At 41.5% G+C, this 23,371-nt stretch overlaps 2 protein-coding genes across 6 annotated transcripts in view; both read left to right on the forward strand.

Annotated features, from left to right (window-relative positions):
- The window catches only part of nagpa (N-acetylglucosamine-1-phosphodiester alpha-N-acetylglucosaminidase), a 34,154-nt gene extending 28,244 nt beyond the window's left edge, over positions 1-5,910 (forward strand). The window contains exons 12-13 of one of the 3 annotated variants that reach the window (XR_013962571.1): positions 80-751; positions 933-5,910. Coding sequence is in view for 2 of the 3 variants with exons in the window: in XM_080738329.1 (XP_080594455.1) it covers positions 80-317 (238 nt within the window). In the remaining variant the exon portion in view is untranslated. Of the gene's footprint in view, positions 1-79 lie in introns of all 3 variants that reach the window. The other 2 variants (XM_080738330.1, XM_080738329.1) reach the window with 2 other exon arrangements.
- Positions 5,911-11,224: 5,314 nt separating this feature from the next.
- Positions 11,225-22,805, forward strand: tp53inp1 (tumor protein p53 inducible nuclear protein 1). Of its 3 annotated transcripts, none has more exons than XM_080738399.1 (4): positions 11,225-11,329; positions 14,510-14,877; positions 18,016-18,559; positions 19,556-22,805. In XM_080738399.1, the coding sequence occupies exons 2-4, from the start codon at positions 14,757-14,759 to the stop codon at positions 19,803-19,805; spliced, it is 915 nt and encodes a 304-aa protein (XP_080594525.1). In that variant the 5' UTR covers positions 11,225-11,329; positions 14,510-14,756; the 3' UTR covers positions 19,806-22,805. The 3 variants fall into 3 exon arrangements, with proteins under 3 accessions (XP_080594525.1, XP_080594524.1, XP_080594526.1); XM_080738398.1 differs by having other exon boundaries at positions 11,270-11,494; XM_080738400.1 differs by having other exon boundaries at positions 11,270-11,494; positions 19,561-22,805.
- The last annotated feature ends 566 nt before the right edge of the window (positions 22,806-23,371 follow it).

Below are 23,371 nucleotides of genomic sequence, written 5' to 3' on the forward strand. Positions count from 1 at the left end.
CCGGTACGATAATTCAACATTTCCCATCTGGTAACACTGATGTTCATTATATATTGTGTTTCTCTCCTTGCCTCCTCAGCTGGACATGGCTAATAATAACTTTGTCCTTGGCATTCCTGCTGTTGGCGAGCATGGCAGCTCACCTCGTCCGGGAGTGTCGGGGGTCGCTGGTGATGCTCCACACCCAACAGCGTGACTACTGCTATGTCCCACTGAATAATATCAACGAAGACGCATCTCAGCCCAAGGTCAGTGCCAAGCGGGAGTTTGAATTGGATGACACGGACTCGCAGGATGAGATTTGGTCTCAATCATAGCCTCAGAAAACAATTTAAAAGACTGTGGGGAACCATCTACATCAATCAATTAAGAGAGGCGGTACACTCAAGCAATTCCTTCCAACTGCGAAATGGGATAGCAGAGATTTGCAGAACGGATGCGCGTCAGAGTATAGCGCAGAGGGAACATTTCACGCTGGATTTCACGGACAATACATTCATCACAGTACAGTAGCTTGTTTTGGCACAGCTGTCTCAGCGCAGATGTACAGTACAACTGATAATGAAATGTGCAATGCAAGAGAGTGAGACTCACCTAACATTTGACTGGGAGAAAAAGCATTATGAAATGATGTTCAAAAACTATAATGGAGCAGGAGATGGATCACATGACACTCTTTTATTTCTACTGAAACGTGATGTTTTCAGTTGGTGTGAAATAGGGCTGTTCGGTAATGCTGGATGTAAATGAGGTAATATTAGTGAATATTTATTTTGAACACTCTTACCTTGTGCTGAATCAGCCTTTTTACTATGCTATCAACCTGCTTTTGTAAGAAGCTTTTTTTTCTTGGTTTTGGAGGGGTCCGCGTCAATATGCCGACGGGCCGGTATGCCGATGAACTAAACCTAACCCTAACCTCTGTGACGCAGGTGAGTAACTAACCTGCCGACGCTACTCGGAACAACGGCCCGGCGGAACAATGAGCGGACCACAGTTTTGGTATGCTGGACCAGTGTTGCTTGCAGCCGAGGACAATGAATGTATCAAAGAAACAAAGTCCTTTTTTAAGGGGCGTGTAAACAAAGATTTGTTGTGTGTATGACCTTGATGTCGCCCTCTTGATTGAGCTGCAGCTCCACCAATAGAGGAAGAGCAATGATGTGTTCTCCTCGTTGCCATATGAACAGCTGAGGTATGAACTTTGAACCCTAATCGGGGGAAATACCCATTTTACCCAGATGTTTTCAAACCTAACATTTGTGCCAAAGGTGTTGTGAAATAACATTCTACCAATTTGTTCTACTTTTTACAATCTGCGAGTGTTGAAATACTTGGTCAGATCGTGTGGCAACACACTAGTTTACAAAGGCTGTTTTGGAAGCACAAAGACACGTGACCTCACATCATATCTGTCAACACTGGGATTTGAAAATAAGGGATATTTTTCAACCTGCATCGGGGAGGGGGGAGGGCAGGGTGCTATCTGCTAATGTTTTTACATTTTCTGCACGCAGGGGTTTGCTTAAACCGGAGGACAGGGGGAAAGACAAAATATGGGAGAAACCTGGGGAAAACGGGAGGGTTTACACTTTACAGGTATGCTGCACATAAATACAGTGCACGAGTACAGTGCATAATAAATGATGGACAATTATAGACTATACATTTTATAAAACAAAATGCAGGAAAGTGTTTGGGAACCAGTAGTATGCGCAGTATGTTCTGTACCCTCACATTTGACTGTGCATCACCCGACAAAGCCCTTCAGTGACACTGGTATCTTCAGACTGAAATCAAATTGTTTTGAAATCTGGACCAATTTTAAGGCATCATTTCTCAGCTGCCGGGTCCTGGACCGTTTCCAAAGTGGGTCAACAAGGAAATGTTATTTAATGGACTTATTTGTGTTACTAAATTGACAATTTAGCCTTGTGGCTAAAGAAAGACTGGAGCAGAACAGATACTTGAGACGAATAGATAAGAGGTCCAGTTGAGTTGATGGATATTGAACCTGACATATGTTACTTGGGATAGTGTGTGTTTTATCTTTACGGTTTGGGGCATTAGGTTGACACAAGAGAGTTGTTTGTTTTCCTAACATTAACAATTATTGCCAAGATATTTGTGTTTAACTGCTTAGCTACGATCGCAACCTGATCCTATAATGAGGTGATCTTTGCAACACTCAACACTTTTTACTTTTTGAAAAAAGTCTTTCTTTTTTATTCTTTTTTTTCTCCAGTTTGTTTTAGCCACAGACATGGATGCTTTTCCACATTAGACAAGTAATCTTAAGTCATTGATGTTCTACACAAGAACAGTTATCTGTTGTTAAATCCACAGGACAATAGCTCCGGTTGAGTAAACAATTTCACTTCCTTGAATTGTCCTTTCCAGAAAATGGTCTAGGTCAACTTTACACATAAAGTATGAGCTTGATTCGTTCACCAATTTGGTGATTGATTGGCTTGTGTTGTAGCAGAAATGCTGTCCTTTACTACTTGTCTAAATGAGTCGCATCAGGTTTTAAATACACGTTTTAAGCTTTGCATTCCATACTTGGCAAAACCAAGTGCAAACCTTTTCCAGATCTGTGCAGTGGTTCTTAGTGAGTGGGCTATAACAGGCTCACCACAGTCATTTTAGTGTCAGGCTTGTTTGACATCTGGCTTAGCTTAGATAGGGGCTTCAACCCCAGGTCACAGAGGTGTACATTTGTGGACTAGCAAGTCACTGGTGCGTTCAGTTGACCTATAACCTTAAACGTGGACCATATACTTGCTCTGGCGCCTCAGTGTGAAAACCATACCCGGTTTCTCATTTTACTCCTGACTCAGCTGATTTTTGTTTTGTTTTTTATCTTCAGTGACGGACTGTTGTGTGGCATTTGTGTATTTGATGAGTGACTCAGTGTGGTTGACCATCACGCAAAGTATGTTCTCTACTTGGTTCTGCTTTACTTGTATTTGTTTTATGAGGCACATATGGGGAGGGGCACTATTGATTTAGAGTGGCCATTGTGACATCTGATGGACACTGGATCTATGCTAGAGATGGATCAGTAGAGCTTTGATTTTTAAGCTCTTTGACAAGCAAAATCCTTAGTTTAATTTAACACAGGATTTTACTGTCAGTGTATACATGTACTGTACATCACTGGTACGGTGGGACTAATTGGCATCATTGAACCCATAATGCTCTGGTTGCCCTGTTGCAATCATCAGATGGCTAGGAGGAGCTATGTAGTGTGAAGCGGAACCCAAGGGCCCAGTTGAGCTGCGGTAGAAGTGTTCACACAGTACATGCTGTAGTGTAGGACAGTGGTTCTCAACCTGTGGGTCGGGACCCCCAGGGGGGTCCCCAAATTATTTTGGGGGGTCCACAGATGATTAACTTAATGTGCAACATTTTCTCTCTCAACAGTAAACAAACCATCGTAAAGTTTAAGTGTATATAGTGTATATGCACATTTCTAAAGTGACAATTTAAGGACTTTTTAACACCTCTAAAATGACAAATTAAACATTGTCCAAATTGTCAAATATTAGAGGCAGAAATTGTGAAAATAGCCGATTACATTTGTGAGCATATAAATCTGCTATTTTCACATTAGTGTTATACAAAATGTGATGCCTCAATTCTTAGTGCTCGTCAAGGTGGGGGGTCCCCAGTTAAAATATGACTATTTCAGGGGTCACGGCCTGAAAAGGTTTAGAACCGCTGGTGTTGGAGACTGTACCTCTGGTACAAGCTGTTTGGCTGTACTTTCTCTTCTCATCTTGGCCCTCCTGCTGTAGGCGTTGAACTTTCCTAGCTTGTGTGTCAAGGAACTAATACTACAGGTCAACTATGCTGTTTTCCATGACCTGGTGCTGGATGTTCTCTTGAACGATAGCTTCCTTGATTGGTGACAGAGCATGTTGGGGGTCTACACTAGCCTGGCTTGGCCAGACTATATACTAATGCAGCTAACTAACTGCAGTTTTGTTTTAACATGGGTGGATTGTCTAGCTGCGCTACGCTAGGTCTACACATGCAGAGGATTGATGGGATCCTGGTGGCGGACCTGGCCGCCGACTAACATGTGGACTCACTTCTCTCTAGCCTGGGATCAGTAGCATTTAGGGTTTATGTTCCGGTCAGCAGCGGAAACAACCTACGTCATGTTGTAGTCATCAGACGGACTACACTTTGGCCGGAACTATCAAACTGGAAACTGCTCCGAAATGTTTTAAAATTGTATAAATTGGTATAATCGTTTTATTTCTTTTGGTATAATAATTGTTTGGTATGTTGATATTTAGTTTCAACTTGTACTGTGACTAGCGAGAATAAAATAATTGATTCGCATTATTACGAAAATAACAATAAGTCATGTTGTAGTTTGTTGTAGTCTTCAGGCGGCCAGTCTTCCTCTTTCCAGTTTAGGTCATGCCTAGACCGGATCACACAGCTCGTTTAAAACAAATACCAGGCTTTCCTCCTTGGCAGACAGTCTGGTAATGCAAGGTTAATTTTCAGAGATGGAGCCCTTGCCTCGTTGGCCAGGTGCCCAGATGAGTGTGACTGATGAGTGTGTGTGTGTGCTCCTCACGGTATAGAGGCTTTTCTCACTGTCCTGTTGTCGTGATGTTGATTGTGTGCTCCTCGCGCATGGAGGCTTCATCTCACTGACCTGGTGTGGGTGAGCGGTGTGAGTGCTCAGTTCACTCCTCAGGGATGTGGGACTCGTCTCGCTGGCCTGATGTTGTGATGCGTGGGATAGAGCTTTTGGAGTGGTCGAGTTTTGTAGCCCACTTCGTTATTGTCTCAGGTGCTGGGGAAGGTGTTGCTCTCAGTGGGGACAAACTGGTGCCTCAGTGACGTCCTGTTCTGTTAGATCCGTAATGCTTGTAAGAGCTCTATCCGGCTTGAGGGACCAATATACTAGAGGTGTAGGCCCCTACAAATGCACTGGAATAAAGCTGGTGCATTATGAAAACAAATAAAAACTAAAAACAAAATAATGTTCAAACAGCAAAAGAAACACAGTATATAACATGACATATAAAGCAAAACACCACATTACAATTACTGAATGTTTAACATAATATTTAACATAAACTGACTACAGAAACAGAGAACATAACCAAAGATTCAAGTATGTTGCTATAATCAACCATACTCAACAATCAACAATAATACAAAACATACTTTTTCTGACATGCACACGCACAGTCGGGAAAGGAAAAAGAACACAGCTCCTCAGGTTGATAAAACAGGATAAACTAAACTTGGGGAAACATGCCCGCTGAAACGAATGAGCTAATCAAGGGCTGCAGGGCATCCAATTAGGACTAAGAGCCTATTATCAAGGACTTGGAAAGGTGTTTTTAGAAAACCTATATGTTGCTAATTACAGATATTTATTATTTGATAGTTATTCCTATCAATGAGGAGGTGTATGACTGGATCACTCACATTATAAAATAGTAAAATGTGTTCACTGAATGTATACTATAGCTCAATGTGTGGCCTTTATTTTTTACCATGTCCTGTTTTAAAATGTCATATGTTTATGTTTGTAAATGTTTGCACTCTTTTACTCGCCTGTGGCAACTAATGAATGTGTTTTGTGCATGTCACGGGTGCTTTCAAGAAAATAATGCTCTCCAAACATTTGAAGACACTTTTTCTTGACACTGTTCTTCATGTGGTGCCGACAGAGTTCTGTCAGTATTCATGTTAATGACAAACATATCCTGCCTTTGTGGCCAACAAGTTTAGAAGTTGAATATGTATTGTTTTCACTACTAGAATATTGACAATTGTCAAACAATACTTCAGCTTGTTTCTCCTCTAGAAAGGTCTGAGTTTGAATTTTCTAATAGCAGTCACATGATGACACTTTTTCCACAAATAAAGATTCTGTGCAAACACTGTGGTCATCAGTTTTTTGGTTTTCACTTTTGTTCTCCAAACATGTTAAAGGGAATGACTTATGGTAGTCCTTACCACTTCTCTAAGCAGACATTGGCTGCTACTCTCCTACTACAGCATATATTGGACAGTGTTCTATAATCTTGTTTGCATTGACCATCTGTGGACGTGCACAAGATCTTCTAAGGCTTTGTCAGGAAGCTGATTCTATTTGTTTCTCTCACTCGTCTTCCTCTCTCTTCCCCCTCCAGTCTCATTTTGTCACTGTTTCCATTGCAAAGTTTGATCCGTAATCCTGTTTGCTGTGACCATCTGTAGACTACAACAAGGTCTCGTAAACTGAGGTAATGTTTTACAGATTATCCCTGTTTGAACCGATCAAAATATAGCATCTTGTATATGTCTGCCAAGAGGACGGACAGCCACAGGCACCCAATAGGCGGGCCCCAAAGTGTTGCTTTGCATAGAGAGGAACAAAAGTTGTTTCTGTGTCACACCTTGTCTGCTGTTGTTGTCCGTTGCCCATTTGCTTTGCTTGCCACACCCCGAAAGGACCTAGTCCAGTGGTTCTCAACCTGTTGGCCAGGACACTGGGGGGGGTCCCCACATAATTTTGGGGGGCGGGGGGGTCCCCAGATGAGATGACAGACAATATAAGGACTTTTGACCTAAGGTTAATACCTTAAAAATGTATTTGAAATAAATGAGATGAAAAAGACCATTACTTCATGAAATATAATTTAACTAGTGTACTATAAAAACTGGTCAAACATTGGCAAAATTGTTATATTTGTCTGTGGAACAGAGTAAAACTAAATGTAATGCCTCAACTCTGACAATTCCAAGTGCTTATCGGGGGGGGGGGGGGGGGGGTTCCCAGTTCAAATAATTGATTATGATATGATTATTTTTGGGGATCACGGCCTGAAAAGATTGAGAACCACTTTTACCATAACTACCGGTACCTTTTCTACTGGGAAAAAGGAGAAAAAAACTCATCAGGAACGATTGGTAGGAAAACATGAAAAAGTAGTTGAAGTCTAATTCTTCTCTAGAGGGATTTACATACCTTACAAGAATTACTTATTCCGACAGAGAAATGAGGTGACCAGTGTACAGTAGTAGGATTATGTCAACCTCTCTATTATGAACTTGCTGGTGTTATGAGGTGAGGCTAGAGAGCGAGAGTGAACTCAACAAAATCCTCTAAATGAAAATAATGACTGACAGGCTGGGTGACCAACCCAAGTCTTTTCCTCCCTCCTTTTCGTCTGTTCTACACCGGCAGCTGATGCAACTCTGCTGAGGGATGTCACTTACTTCTTCCAGTCAGACAGCATTTCAGTAATTCCAGACAGCAGTGCAACGGTCTCTCTCTTTCTCACTGTAATTCTCACTGGAGTTGCTTGACATTGTTACTTCACACATGTATGTTTATTTCTCCATCTCTCTCTCTCTCTCTCTCTCACACACACACACACACACACACACACACACACACACACACACACACACACACACACACACACACACACACACACACACACACACACACTCTCTCGCTCTCTCTTTCTGTGTGTGTGTGTGTGTGTGTGTGTGTGTGTGTGTGTGTGTGTGTGTGTGTGTGTGTGTGTGTGTGTGTGTGTGTGTGTGTGTGTGTGTGTGTGTGTGTGTGTGTTGTGTTCTGTTTCACCTAGGCCCTTTCTATGGATAGGACTCATGATGAGTCACACCCATCACAAAACCATCTGCTACTCAAACTGTAATTTTTTCCCCCTGGTGTGTTTGGTTGCAGTAGGTGTGGTTGACTTCCCCTCAGTCCGTTACTGTACACTTGCCTTTGACGTTCCTTCCTCACAATAGGTAAGATCTAAAAGAGTGTTTAGCTTTGATCCTTGCCACAGGGGTTGATGTTACTCACACAGTCTGACCCAATTACCGTGTGTAAGTGACTGGTAGCCTACATTGATCCATCTTTATGAAACCTCCATATGAAAGTTCCTATTAAAGACTTGGAAGACATTGTTGGATAATATTTGTCAAATGATTGTGGCATTTCTGCTTTGTAAATAGTGTACAGAACAAGTAGATAGCCAATATACAGCATAGCCATAGCCAAGGAGAGGTATAAAATACAAATAATGTATGCACTCTTACCTCATATCAAACACACAAAATCACAACCTTTCACTTCTTAATTCAAGTGTCCTAGACATATCCTTGCCAATCAAGTACGAGGCGAGTGAGAAAGGATTCAATGGGTAGAATGCATCCAAGACCATTTTTAAACTTTGCACTGAATGTAGACCTGTGTGTTTTTACAGCCTTGTCTTTTGCCCTCAGTTTAAACACACAGTCCTGCTACATTCCCACCCCACACAACATCACTTTCTCAGGGCCTTTGACATGAACTTCCTTTTGTCGCTTTTTATGCATTTCTGTGCTGTCCTTTCCACTGGCTGCATTTTTCCAAGTGGAAATGATTAAAATAGTAATTGTTTCAGGGTCCGGCAGAAACCTTGTATCTCTGTATTTCAGCCCTGCTTCATCATAAAAGACTGATTGTGACTAAATAATAACTACACTGGCTCCGTTGGAACACAGGTTCCTTTTTCCATTTCCTGAAAAGTAACGGCTTTGGATATACAGTACAAGTTTTTCACCCAACAGCATCAATATCGATATCAGTCAGTTACAAATCGAGGGCATGTGTAGGTGTGATTTGTAGTATACTGTTGGTATGTCTTACACCGTTTCCTTTTCTTTCGTTTGTGGAGTTTAACATTTACTGTTCTTCTTGACCAAACGTATTCTAGTCTGAAGTATATTCCCGTAAATGTTATATATGACCCAAAATGAGTCATTTGCATACAGAGTTATGGAATACCAAACGGCAAAAACACAGGGTCATTGACCTGTTCTTTTCCTAGCAGAGGAGGGGATTGTGCAAGTGATTCCAACAAAGTAAACATTAGCCAGATTATGTAAGGATGTAGCGTCGCATTGAGGGAACTTACATTGTTCAGGGCGTTGAATGTGACATGATAGCCTATTTTTGGGGCCAGTGGGACATTTTGTCCCAAACACCTACTAGGTCAACACTTTATATTTTGTTAATGCTTTGTTGCGTTTTTTTTTTTTGTTATAACCCCAACCTGATATGTTATGACGCTTTGTTTCGTTTTTTTGTTTTGTTATAAATGCTAACCTGATATTATGTACTCAATGACATTAACTTTTTCATATGAAAAAGAAAAACGATTTACTCTTCATGAAAAGCCAACTCGGTGTCTATTTAGTGACAAAATGTGTTTATGTGTCATTTTAGAATCCACAATTGCGGTCTCCCTCTCCGCTTCCTCTCCAATATTATAAAAAAGAAATGTAATTTGACTATAACCAAACACTGCTACAGCAAAACATCAGCCTTGGCAGCCTTCCAAAAGTTGGCTGTAGGTCAAACATTCTAAGTAAAGCTGATGTGGTGTAACTGTCTACTGTGGAAAAGTGGAGGAGAATGGGAGGAGGGTAAAAGGGACATCTTATCAGTGTTTTGATATCAACACTGTACAGGTGTGTCCTTGTTGTTGTGTGGGAATGGAAAATTTGAAGGCAATGTCTTGTTCCAGTGTGCAAGACTGTTTGTGTATGAGCACATTCATGTTTCAGCTATATATATCTTACATGAAAATGTGTCTCATTCATGCTTCATCCGTGTCAGTAAAAAAACATTTGGCTTCCAGGGAGCCATGTATACAAACAAACCAGTGGTTCTCCCAAGGTTAGGAGTCAATTAGCATTACTCATCAGTCCAGTGGACATCTAGGCACAAACAGAGGATGGTGTAACAGTTAAAGAGACATAACAGGAAGGCTGCAGGTTTGAATCCCCCACATGTACTGTACAATACATGCAAACTCCGCTCCAAAATGTTAACTTTTTCCCCATAAAAGTAAAACCTGGTTGATCAAATCAATGTTGAATGGACTGATAACATTATGCTATAAATGTAAACTTACTTAATTCTAAGAAACTACATTGTAAATGTCAGCAGACAACTGGCATAATTTTGTGGCCAAACAGACAAAGAACAATGTCATTTATGCGTTCTTATATGACACGCATCACTCATTTTCCAATAGAACTCTGTGTTCATCTGTGTCCATCATCATGACCACTGCACAATATTTCCTGGAGGCTCTTTGTCCAAAGCTAATACCCTTTACTCCAGATTACGGATGGGGGTTGGTGCTCTAGGGCAGGCCCTGCTTCCTCCTAATTTGCACCCCTTTATAGCTGATGGGAGCTATTAAGCCCACTGGTGACCTAGATAATAGACTATGTACTGAACATGCGGTCTGTTTTTATGTACACTCACTGTGGCGGTGGGTAGGGATCAAAGCAATGTCGCATGAGATTTTTAACAACAATATTTAAACATCATAAAACATTGTATTGATCTCAGGAGTCAGGATAATGTACCAATCAGAGAGTTTATGACGTTGTTGAATATTCCAAACTGCCAGAAAGCAGCAATAAAGATCCATGTTTATATGCCTCTAAAGTTGAGTTAGGAAATGATGCATTTGTAATTCTATTTTCCATCACATAATGTAGGCTAAACGTCTAGGGCTAGGCCATAAAGTTATTGTAAACAAAAGTGTTCGGGCAATGTAAAGGTGACCGTGGTAATAACCAGATGTTTGAAACTGTTAATGATAAAAACTTTACGGGATGAGAGACACTCCCAAAACATATTGTCAAAGTGGGGTCTGGGGACCCCCAGGGTCCTTGAGGGCGTTCCAGGGGGTCCTCAGCTAAATGATAGTTAGGAACCAAATGGACCCTTAGGGTCCCCAACTCAGAGAATCCATTTGTACACTCTCAGAGTTAAATTAACATTTTACAATATAAATTGGGGTCCCAGAGATAGAAATGCCATGAAATGGGGGTCCATAGCCTAATGTCAAACTGGGGGTCCTTGACTTTTAAATGGTTGAGAGTCAGTGCTAGAGCCGTACAAATCTTCTCTTTTGGGGGTATCCCTGGCATATCTTTTCAAATGGGGGTCCGCAGGCTTATTTGGGGAGTCCTTGACATGAAAAAAGTTTGAGAACCACTGCATTACAGCCAGGAGACGACACTCCCCAAAAAAACTTTGGGTGATTTGCCCAGTCTTGTCTTTCTAGGGGATGTGTCACGTGCGATGGTGACAGTCCGTCAAGAGAGAACATCGAGCCGCGATTGGCCGTTAGATTTTAGACTGGTCCCTCCCATAGGCTGTCCCTAATCTACGTCACACAGCCGATCAGCTGTTAGTACTTCCATAACAATAACAAAAGGAGCAGCAGTTGGGACTTCGGAACTGGAAGGGATTGGAAAAGAAAAAAACACTGTGACTCCGAATGTAATAGTCCCTTAACATTCTTTTTTGTATTATTATTATTTCTTCTGAGAAGAAATCTTCGTTTTATTATTTTCGGAAAAACAAAGAATCTACCTCAATAGCAAGGACTTTGTTGCAACATATTCGTTTTCTTTTTTCTACGGTTTACATCTTTCCTTGCCGCAGGTGAGTGTCGGTTCTTTGTTGTCTCTTCGCCGAACATCAAGTTCTCTTTGGCATTTGCATGGATTCCAGTCGTTTATCTATCCGTTTTGGCTAAAAAAGGAATGCAACGCAATAAAAATAACAACGATCAAGTGTTGTTTTGTTTTACGATTCAGCGATAACCTAGGCCTACACAAAAAAATTGTTGCCTACTTGTGGATAAACTGCATTTGAGATCGTCCCCGCGTGTGATCTATTCAAGGCTAAAACTGGTCCATGATTAAACGATTGCATTTTGTTTAGTTTTTTTGTGTATTGTGGAAAGGAAATGATATAATTGAGATAAAACTTTGTGTCGATGAGCTGCTGCTGCGGACGGTACGCCCTAAAGGTGTAGGGTTACAGCCATAGCCTCCTCCCCTTCCCTTCTTCACCATCATCAACAAAACACTGAGCAAGCCTTCTTTAGCCTACTGCTGTACGGTGGTGTGGAACGTATTATACTCGCATGTTTAGTAAAAGTATCAATGCTGCAATGCAGAAATACTAGCTGTTAGCCTGTTAAAAGTCGGAAGTCTGGAATTCAAAATGTACTTAAAAAACAGAAGTATTGTATTGGCTTCAACAATGTACAATATTTGCCCCTGAGACGGTTGTGGAGTGGATGTAAAAGTACTGGAAATAAGAAATACTCCTGTAAAGTACAATACCTCAGTACTTGAGTAAATGTACTTTACACCACTGTCAACATCAACAAACAACTGAGCGAGCCTAGCCTACTGGCTACTGCTCTAGCTCTACTGCAGGCCGCCTGCCATCGTGCACAATACACTGACATACATATTATTTATGGCTTTTATGTATTCAGCCATAGGGGGTTAGTGTGTTAGCCAATCATGGCTACGATGCAGCAAACATTGCTTAATAAACAGACGTCGAGTTTTACGTGGATCAGAAAAATGATGTAATCGATGTTGATGTTGCCTCGATCGTCGTCCGTGGTGCGTTACATATTTTGGGGGGTTTGTTATTCACTGTATCGGGAAAAAATAATTGCTAACAACAATCACATTTGACATGGTGCATTGAGTGGCATGTTGATTGATTGATTGATTGTTTTTGAAGACCTTATTAGAAGTTTGCATAGGAAAAGGTTAAAAGTACAGGACAGACAAGAAAGCTTTTGGTCTTGTTAAAATTGATGGCAGACAAATACAACACAGTAGGCTACTATGCAGACAATATAAGGCAATCGGAAAACAAAATACAAAAAAAGACAAAGGATAGGCTTTGTCTTTTTAAAGGAGGGTAGGGATTAGGCCTTTGTTTAAACTTTGAGCCAAATCTGGGTTGGAAGTGATTTGTGCATGCCTTTGTGGAGCTGCCTCTGGTGTTGTAATTGTGTTATTGTCAACATCCTCGACGTTTTGGAAGTATTTTGTCAGGTACATTCGTTATATTTGACGTTCGTTTGCATCTTGTCGAGTCTTGTAGCCCCAGGGAGACAAACAAAACACACGCGTGAATGATTTGCCAAAGAGGAACAGGTGCAAGAGATAACCAACGTCTGTTGATCATCGGACACAGCCAGGCTACTGTAAATAAAACCGTCACACCCTCGACAGAGAAAAGCCGTAGGCCTACCCATCGTCCTAAAGTCGCAGCTGCTCCCTTTATTATTTTGTTGCCTCAAGAAGTGTAACTTGACACAACAGAAACATGTGTAACAGACGCAAAACACAGTTCTCAAAGCTGACGATAACGAACACACTGTTCTTATTATTATTATTATTATCGTTTGGTTGAAGTATGGTTGGAAAAAAAATAAAAAAAAAATAGGCATATTGTATTCAATAAGTGCACTAGGTCTAACATTGACCACTGCTGCCTTTTGGTTAAAAATACAAGTAGGCCTATTGGGCAGATTAGTTTGGCAGACAATACAGGTTTTTATTGATATTCTAATCAATTGAGAAATTTGCTCTAGCCATAAACTGGCACCTGTGCTGCAAGAGCACTAACGAGTCTCCATCTGCCAGCCACCACCTCTCATCTGTCACTGCAAGAAATCAATTCAGGCAGAATTAAGGTTATTTGCTCTCTTGCCTCCAGTGAGGTCATGACCTAAGTAGAAAGTGGTGGGGGTGGAATATTCAACCCTGAATAAATGCAGAAATGTTGGTTTTTAATGCTCTCTTTGACCTAAATGCAAAAGAATCATCTCTGCATGTCTATAGAGCTTTACATTACAATGTAATGTGCATTGCATACACCTATAAAGGGAGGAGATAACCATGTAAGTTACATCACAAGCAAGGTCAAGTAGCTTTGACACAAATCTAGGAAAGGCCAGAGATCAAACCAGGAATCTGATTCTGCCTCCTGAGCAACAGCCATCCCTATTGCTGTTAAATCGGTATAGTATCTAATTATAAACTAATAATAACTTTAAAACCCAAATGTGGTGTTGTTGTCAGTAAGTGAAGTCACTATGACTCTTTTAACTATAAAAAAAAACAACCAACAGCCAAACTTGTGGTTGGTTTTAAGTCCTGAGATAGCCAGGGATCGGTTCATTCCTTACATGGCTGTGGGGAAACATCTTTGGCAGCTGGATTGGGAGTCTGTTTTCATAGTATATGAGGAGTGTCTACAGGCGAGGCAGATGATATGATACATGCATATGTAAACATTTATGACCTTGAACATAGACTTGAACCGTGGCAGTACATTTGTTGGATATACAATTGCAACCTCAGTTCCGCTATTGCAGAACATCCCCACTGGAGTAATGGTTTAGGACTCAGGAGCCTTTCTCATGGACACTAAACTAAATGGTTAAGGGATGAAAGTCTGACTCTTTCCCTTCCCCATCCATATTTCATCATGCATGATTTGAATAAGCAACTTGTCTAGGCTATTGCCAATACCCAAATTATATTGTTGCAAGAAGCCATACATACAAGTGAGACACTTTTTACGTGTGTTGTGTTCTCATGCCATCTCTCATCCTCTCCCCATGTCTTTCTCTCCCAGGGCTTTTTTGTACTTTTGCACTTTTCAAGTTGACCCCCGACCTTGAGCTATGTCCAGACTGAGCCTGGTCATCATCAGATGATCCAAGGTTCCATCTTATATTGATGCACTTTACCCCCTTTCTGGAATCTGGAGCCTTCCCCACTCTGTGGACCCTGTAGCTGATGACCAAAGTGCCCACTCCCCACCTCCAGTCCCAGCCTTGTGCCACCCCCAGCTGTGCACCCCTCCACCAGGACATCCCGGGATGTTCCAGAGGTTCGCCAGTGCTCTTTTCGGGGACGACGTGGAGGAGCTGAGCCGCCACAGCAGCCCTGGAGAGCACAAAGAGGAAGATGAGGAGGACTGGATTCTGGTGGACTACTTGGGTGAGTCTCTCACACAAACACACCACGGGGCCCTCTGCTGTGTCGCAAGACAAAATTTCACTGTGTCGCGTTAATTTCACACTGAGTGTAAAAATGGATCATTGAGGGTGCAGCCAGTCACAACAGTTAGTCGATTCAGAGTTTTAGCAGTCTACTGAATTCTATAGAGATGGCTACAAGAGATTGTAGAATGGTTTAGCTTAGCTATTTCCGCCAGACATTTCTGTACAGTCTGATCCTCCTAGCTTAGTGGTAGCCCACTTATGTGCTGCTAAGGCTGTGGCTATGGTATCACCCCCCCCCCCCCCCTCCCCAGCATCATTAACCAGCCTGTTAAAATCACCTCCAGGGGCATCAGGGCGATGAACTCTGCACGCCCTGGAAAAGATACCACTCTCGCTTTGCGCAAATACATTTTGCATACATACGTAAACGTAGCTAATACTCACGCACACACATTTGCAAACACATGCTATACTCTAGATATATTACACGAATATACTGTACGCACGTGCACTGATGCCAGCATTTCCCTGCTGGCTGTGAGTGAGTGCCACCTGGCACAGCTTTCGAGCTGCCCATCGTTAATCCCCCCACTCGTCCCGACATGGCCCTTCTCCTATTCCACAGCCTTGTGAATATTTCAGGTGTGACAGAGAGGGCTGGCTGGCTGGCCTGGTTCAGTGGCCTGGGGAGGGGAAAAGGTTGGCAGTGAAGGCGTGTGGTAGTTTATGGGCAATTCCAACCTGTAAACAGGTCAAACAAAAGCGTCTGAGGAACTGAGGGTTGGGGATAAAAATAGGTCTCCTCCCTACTAAAGTTACTGCTTAGGGAGACTTACATGTATGGGCAGTGGGTGGGCACTGGGCACACAGGCTGTTGTGATTTTCCTTCACTGAAGCTAAAAGGCTGTAGGAGACGTGGTACAGCAGTTATTGTGAATGTCTTCCTTCACAAATGTTTTAATTTTTGAAGAAATTCATTTCAATGTGGAGATTTTTAAATGAATACAATTCCAAGCAAAATGTGCAAATCTTTTTCCCAATATAAATTATTGCATTATTGCCTCTGTATTTTTGTTTTATCACAAAGACTACTACACTTTGCACACACACACACACACACACACACACACACACACACACACACACACACACACACACACACACACACACACACACAGTCTCAGGTGATAGGATTACTTTCTAATTGGCTTGGACAATGATGAGTGGTGTAAGCCGTTTTTGGGGTCCTGCTTAAAAAGATTTAACATACTATTGCACATTCAAAAACATGAATACAGACACAGCATTGTGGTTTTGTTTGTCACAGAAGGCCTTGTCTGTCTGCCTGCCCTCTGCACTTTGGCCAGACTTCCCTATTTGACACACTGACAGCTGAAACGCAAAACACAAGTCTGGCTGCAGAGACTGGCCAATGGCCAGCTTGCTTTTAGAAACCACTTGGTTCAACAAGTGGCCATGGAAAATGTCAGTGTATTAAAAAATATGTTTTGAATCATGAGGGGATGGCTGGCAGCAATAACTCATTGCTGCTGGTGCTGGTACTTAGAACGATTGTTTGTGGAAGCAGGATGATAATACTAGATCAGTGCGGCTCAAGTTCAGTTCACAGACAAACTGGTGTTTGTGTGCATGCATGCACAGCGCACCCCACACACATGCATAGTTTTTTTGGTCAGACAGGTTTCAACAGCTTGGTGAGCAGGGTTACTTACTTCCCTGCAGTACTACTTTTGCACCTCTGCAGATGGTTGTTTACATTAGATTAGGGCATGTCCTGCTCAATGAAGTGTGGGCTGCAGCGCCATCTCCTGGTAGCTTGCATAAATTGCACAGATTTGTAAACCTTAAAAAGGTTTTATGTCCTGTTTAAGTAATATAATCTACAGGAAAGGAATTTTTGATTCAAGAAAATAAATTGTGATGACGGTCTATGTAACCCATCCAGGCTTAAGTTCTCCATCCCTTTTGTTGCCCTGTGGATGGAGCATTATACTATTCTGCCAGGGTTAAGGGCTATGTCCCCCATCTAACATATAATTTTCGGAATGTGAGTGAGTGTCTGTCTGTCTGTCTGTCTGTCTGTCTGAGTGTCTGAGTGTCTGTCACAGCGTTTCTCCTCAATGGCTGGAGCAATTGATCTGAAATCGCATCACCATAAGCATATGAACACACCTGACATAACTGTGAAGCCCGTTTGTCACTTTCACAAATCATATGCTGTATATTAGCATTTTTATGGTGTATCTACTATCTATTCTGCATCTAGCATGAGGCTTATCTATTCTGCATCTAGCATGAGGCAACATGTTTAACCAGCTGTGTGTGTGTGTGTGTGTGTGTGTGTGTGTGTGTGTGTGTGTGTGTGTGTGTGTGTGTGTGTGTGTGTGTGTGTGTGTGTGTCACACGCGGGTGGGGGGGTTGTCTGGCCCCGTTATAGATGTTGTCCAAAAATCATGCAGATCGGTACACAGTATCTCTGTAGCCATTAAACGAAACGGGTATTTCTTACATTGATGCTCCTACATATTATCATGTAAGCACCAGTTAAAGTTACTTTCCATCCCTCATATACTGTGTGCACAGTGCACACCCCATAACCCACACACTGCACATCATTTCAGAGCTCATATCTTTGAACGGGTAAGGGCTAGTTTATCTAATGCAGTGGTTCTCAAACTTGGGGTCGGGTCCCCAAATTATTTTGTGGGGTCCCCAGATGATTAGCTTAATGTACATTTTTTCCTCACTCAATGGTAAACAAACCAACACACAGTATAAGTGTATACATGGTATCTGCACATTTCTAAAGTGACAATTTAAGGACTGGCCAAACTGTCAAATATTAAGTAAGCAAGAGGCAAACATGGCATTGTGAGCATGTAGATCTGCTATTTTCACAATGTTTATCTGTGGAACCGAGTCACATTAAATGTAATACCTACAATTCCAAGTGCTTGTCAGGCTAGGGGTGCCCAGTTCATATATGTTTATTTTGGGGGTCACGGCTTAACAAGGTTTGAGAACCCCTGATCTAATGGGTAGACCATGGCTTCCATATCAGACTTTCAGACATTGCACTTACCCATGCTAATAATGTTGTGTTTCTGCACAGCGGAGGCCTGTTCCAACGCACGCGGCGACGGCCTTGCGGGAGCTCCTCTGACTCCTGAAGAAGAAGAAGAGGAAGACCTGGTGATGATTCCCTCCCCGATGGCGAGCCCTCCCATCCGATACTCCTCCTGCACCTCCCTGGACTCCACGGCTGACACCGACCCGGACGGGGGCGACGGGGAAGAAGACGACGACGACGACGTTGATGAGCTGGAGGAGGAGGGAGGCTTCCTGCGGCTGGGGACTCGCTCCCTGGAGGAGAGCTGGTTCGTAACGCCTCCTCCCTGCTTCACCGGCCACAGCAGCCTGCCCCTGCTCCTGGAGAGCAGCCCCCTGGAGAACCTGCTCATCGAGCACCCCAGCATGTCGGTCTACGCCCACCGCAGCGCCCCGACGACCAGGCTGGCCCTCAACCCGCTGCCGCGCTCCCTCAACCTGGAGCTGGACCTGGGGCTGGTGGCCGCCGGCGCCTCACCCGCCAACTCCACGTCCACGGTCGGCAAGGAGAAGGGCGGCCGGCGCTCGCTCGACGCTCCGCGTCACAGGTATGGCTGTGAATTAAGACTTTGTTCTGGTTCCTGCCTCTGTTTGAGCTCAGTTTATGATTCCTGCCTCTGTTTGAGCTCACTTTATTTATATCGTTCATTATTGGTTGAATAAGATAATAGTTAGGGAAGAAGACTAACAATTGTGCAAACACATATGACGGCTAGATAAGATGACTAGAAAGGTGAACTGGGAAATTGCAAGTGTGGTAGCATTGACGGACAAGAGTTGCGAGAATCCACTGGGAACTGAAATTCCATCTTACTATTTATATTATATATTGTGATGTCGATTGAATCATGGCCAATCCTGTCTGATATTTATTTTATTACTATTTTTATATTATTACTTTTTTATTATTACTGTATTTGTATTTTTCACTTGTCTTGTCATATGGTGTATATTGTATCGGCCGATTGCTGCTGTTTTTACTGTTTACTACTGACGATACTGCTGATGATACACATGTAAATGAAAAACTTTAATAAACAGACGTTTAAAAAAATATATAGTATATATATAATATATATTGTCCAAGATACCCAGCCTAACAACCCGGATAACAAAAGGTCAAAAGATTATCAAAAAGCAGGTTCACTTTGCTGGCAAAAAGAATCTCAGACCTAGAACAATAGGTGTGTTACCTATAGCAACGATTTATATCATATATTGTGATATACACTGTATTGTGATGTCAGGTGAAGCATGACCAATCCTGTCTGATTAGACGTTACATTGTTCCAAGATGTCCAGCCGTACAACCCGGATAACATCAGTCAAAAAGTTTTACAAAACCCAGGTTCACTTTGCTGGCAAAAGAATCTCGGACCGAATACAACAGTGTGTTGCCTATTATAGCAACCACACTAAATAATGGAGATTGTGAAACCAGCAATAGACAGTCTATAGTCTGGAGAATCTAGGCATTCTTTAGCATTATGGAGTCGACTCTGCTGCTTACCTCTCTCTCATTGTGTTTCTGTGTCCCCCTGGAGGCCAGAAGTGGCGGTGGTCCAGCGTCGCACCACTCTCCACTCAGCCTGTTATGCCGCAGCCGTCTCCACCCACGCCACCCTGCTCCACCAGGTGCAGCAGCAGTCCGGGCGCTTGGCCCAGCGGGCACAGCCCCTGTCTCGCAACGCCCTGCGCCGCCTTAACCTGCTGCGCCAGCCTAATGGAGCCAAGCAGGCCAAGGCCAGCGCCATGTTCCTCCAACAGCCCAGCCAGAGACACCTCAACTTCTGAGGTGGAGAAGACCCCGTTCCCTCTATCTCTCACCATGAGCCCCTAAACCTCACCACTGCCACTGTATTAACCGCTCCTCATTGGTTACCAGCCCAACCAGAGACATGTCAACAACTTCTGAGGGGAAAGGTTTTTTTTGCAGTCCCCTTTCTATTATACATGTACTAGTACACTTCCAGATGAACCCAAATTCCTTCATCACTGCTTTGGGAAATCCACAGCAGCCTTTGAATACTTAAATGTATACAGTGGTTGGTAACGTTTATGCTCTGCTGGCCATTTTAGCAGGTCAACGGACAAAAGACAGTTGGATGATTTAGAAAATAATCGGCTACTGTGGACAGTGGTTGAAAATGATATATTCTGTCCACCCCATACATCCTAACTACAGATTGACACAGAGAAAGGATGTGTCCCCTGTCCTCATGTACTTACTGTATGCTGTTTTCATTTACAAAAGTCCTTCCATCAATCTTAACGGTCCATCTATCCAGCTATCCATGTCTCCCTCTGATGGAATTGCTTGTCACAGCAATGGAGGGCAGTGTTGCGATAGTGATGTTATCTTCATGGATACACACCATAATATATAGAATCAATGCTGTAGGTCACTTTACTCAATTGCAGATTCACAGTCCCCATGGCAGAACAGTGAGTGTGTGTTGACATAGTTTAGAGTAGTTGTGTGATGTCATAGTGACGTCATCAATCTCACGTGGGATCTTGCGGAGTGATCGTGTGCCATCTTAAAGTTATTATATACTGTACACCTTGCAACTTTGACGGCAATATAGTTGACAATGACAGCAACATTTACAATAGTATTTGTCTGGACAATGACAAGTCATCTAATCAGTTTAAGAGATTTTGTCTGCAGATTACTCTGCAATGGTCTTATCTCTTTTTAGTCAATATAAAATGTACAGTACTGTGTTGTGAGAAAATAATAACACTTGTAAGATGGCAACATGTTGCTCTACAAATCCACACCCTCCACTCCCTTAGCTGTGAGTGAACTTGCCTTTGACTTTGTAATTCAGTACTTTTCACAATATTTTTTTTAGAGACAAAAAAAAAGAAAAGGTAAAAATTACTGGGTTAAATATCACTAAACGCCTTGTTTTAATGGTAGCTTTGAAATGTAAAAGAAATGTAAAATGTATTTAAAAAAGAAAAAACTTCCAAAATATTTTTTAAAGGAAAAAAACATATTACATATCAGTATGAAGTTGTTGGTATATATGCGTCTATGTTATCTTGCATAGGTATGTTTGATTATGTTAGTGTGCAATTTGTTGCATGGTTGTAGAGTTGTTAGCGTTGAGATGGTAAAAAAAGAAAAAAGAAAAAAACAAGATTTGGGGTTATTATCTTGTATTTGTTCTTAAAATCTGCAGTCCACTTCTCAGGGTCATAACCAATCACCTTTACACTTTAAGAAATTGTTGATTACTTGATGGCTGATAATTGTTATTGTGCGTATTGGAGACTTTCCAACTTTGTCCCAGTATGCTTTCCCTCGTGAAAATGTTTGTTACTATTGATTGACTTCTCAAAACTTTCTCCTTTGTCCCAGGACTGTGAAAATGAACTTTTTTTATAGCTCTCAATCGACTGTTTAACATCCATCAAGATGGAGTAAAACCTGGTATTTTTCAAATGTTTATATATATTTTGCTCATTGTATTTTACATGATTTCAGCGTTGTTTTGAGTTTCTACCTGTTTTATTTTCTAAGTTGCATATAACTTAGTTACATTTTGTTAAACTGTTAGACTATTTAAACCAAAAAGTAGCATTGATCTTTATCCCTGCAGTAGTTTATAATACTGTAATTTTTATTTTATTTTATTCTTTTGTTGCTAACAATACTTATGGAAAAACGGGCCTTGGTGCTTTGAAATGGTGGACATTGTGACATGATTTTAAACAAGCCACCATAGGGAAAAAGCCCATGCTAAATCACCAAGGAGCTTCACTTTCCAATTCTCCAGTAAGATACTGTATGATTGATTTTCTGTGTAATTGACATCTGTTTTGTTGTACTCTGTGGTCATATTTAGATGGGACAGCCAGTTCAGGTGTATTAGGCATGGTAGCATTAAGAAAGCTAACAAGTATTTGTTAGGTGTGCGTGTGTGTACGGTAGTGTAAATAGTTGTGATGATAGTTGAGTTATTATCGCTGTTGTATTTAACCTTTTTTGTTTTGTTCTATTTCCAATTATTTGCTATTGAAACCCGCAATCAGCAGTTCTATTTTGTTTTATGTTGTAAAAAAAGATAAATAAGAGGAAGGGAATGGAGTGGACATGGTGAACATGGTCTTCTCATTTTGTGATGAGTGAACGCTGGAAGGAGGAGCCGTTTTGTTTTTAGTTCACAGCCGTTTGTTTTAGCTCTTCATAAAGAAATTAACAGGGATTTGTGTGTTTTTTGTTCAATGCCTTGAATTTGTTTGTTTTGGATCACGTGCCTTCCAGGTTGAAATGTTGTAATGACAATGCACCGATGATGAACTTGAACATTTTTATGTCAAAAAGAGACATAAAAAACAAACTAAAATCCAATATCAAAAATGTAAACTATGCACCACTGGAGGTAGCCTCTTCACTCTTCAAGACCCCAGCCTGGCCCATGTACAGCTTTTATAAGAAAAGAAAAAACAATGTAGCAAAACTGTTTTCTCCTGTTGTTTTGAAAGTGTGAAGAATATTTTGTGGCATTTTTCACCAAGTGTTAGACATTTTGTTTTTATGTAGTTTACTGGAATAATACAGCACTTTGCCAAAAAAATTAAAGGTGTAGGAATTTTAGGTTAACTTTATTTATCAACCTATCTGGTTCCATTCTTTATATTTTCGGACATATGACAGATCAACTCATTCTATTTTGATGGTGAGCAGAATTTGCCTAAACAATGTGGCGTCATCTGTTTTTAAACTGTAATAGTTAATACATGTGATCTGTTACTAGTCTAATAAATAAATGTTTTCATACACACAAAAACAAAGTACTTTCTGTTCTCATTAATCCTTTATCAATTTTATTATGAACTCTACCCCTCTTTTCATTTTCACTGTACTTTTCCATCTACACTACACCAAATCTCTTGTTTGTTTATTTAACATCATTCAACATTTCAGTTCTATGTACACTGAAATGTTGATCTAGCCCAGGGTTTCTCAAAGTGGGGGCTATGCTTGGTAAAACAGACCTGTGTTTCACTATACTTCTTTTCCTATCTACACCAACTCTCTTCAGAAAAAATAACAGATCTACAAGCTCACAACATGTCACAAGACACGTTGTGAGGTTGTAGATGGGCTATTCACGGTGAATGTTCCCCCAGAATAGGGATGCTGAGGTTCAAGTGTTAACCACTTGAACCTCAGCATCCCTATTCTGGGTCTGTTCTAATGGAAACAGATATTTTCAAGTTTTGCTCCTTGATATAGACCTACTGTATTTTAGGGGGAAATATTTGCATATTTATGTAGCATAATATGACTTAAGATTCTAGTGTAATTTAGGGGTGCCGTGGATGAAAAAGTTATTTACAGAGTG

This window comes from Nannobrachium achirus (assembly GCF_963921795.1).
Source record: "Nannobrachium achirus genome assembly, chromosome: 2".
Classification (NCBI taxonomy): Eukaryota; Metazoa; Chordata; class Actinopteri; order Myctophiformes; family Myctophidae; genus Nannobrachium; species Nannobrachium achirus.

Excerpts from the sequence above, each read along its gene's own strand:
- tp53inp1 (XM_080738399.1), top strand. The coding sequence starts at position 14,757 with ATGTTCCAGAGGTTCGCCAGTGCTCTTTTCGGGGACGACGTGGAGGAG. Across the intron at positions 14,878-18,015 it reads GATTCTGGTGGACTACTTGG|CGGAGGCCTGTTCCAACGCA; the intron begins GTGAGTCTCTCA and ends GTTTCTGCACAG. Across the intron at positions 18,560-19,555 it reads CTCGACGCTCCGCGTCACAG|GCCAGAAGTGGCGGTGGTCC; the intron begins GTATGGCTGTGA and ends GTCCCCCTGGAG.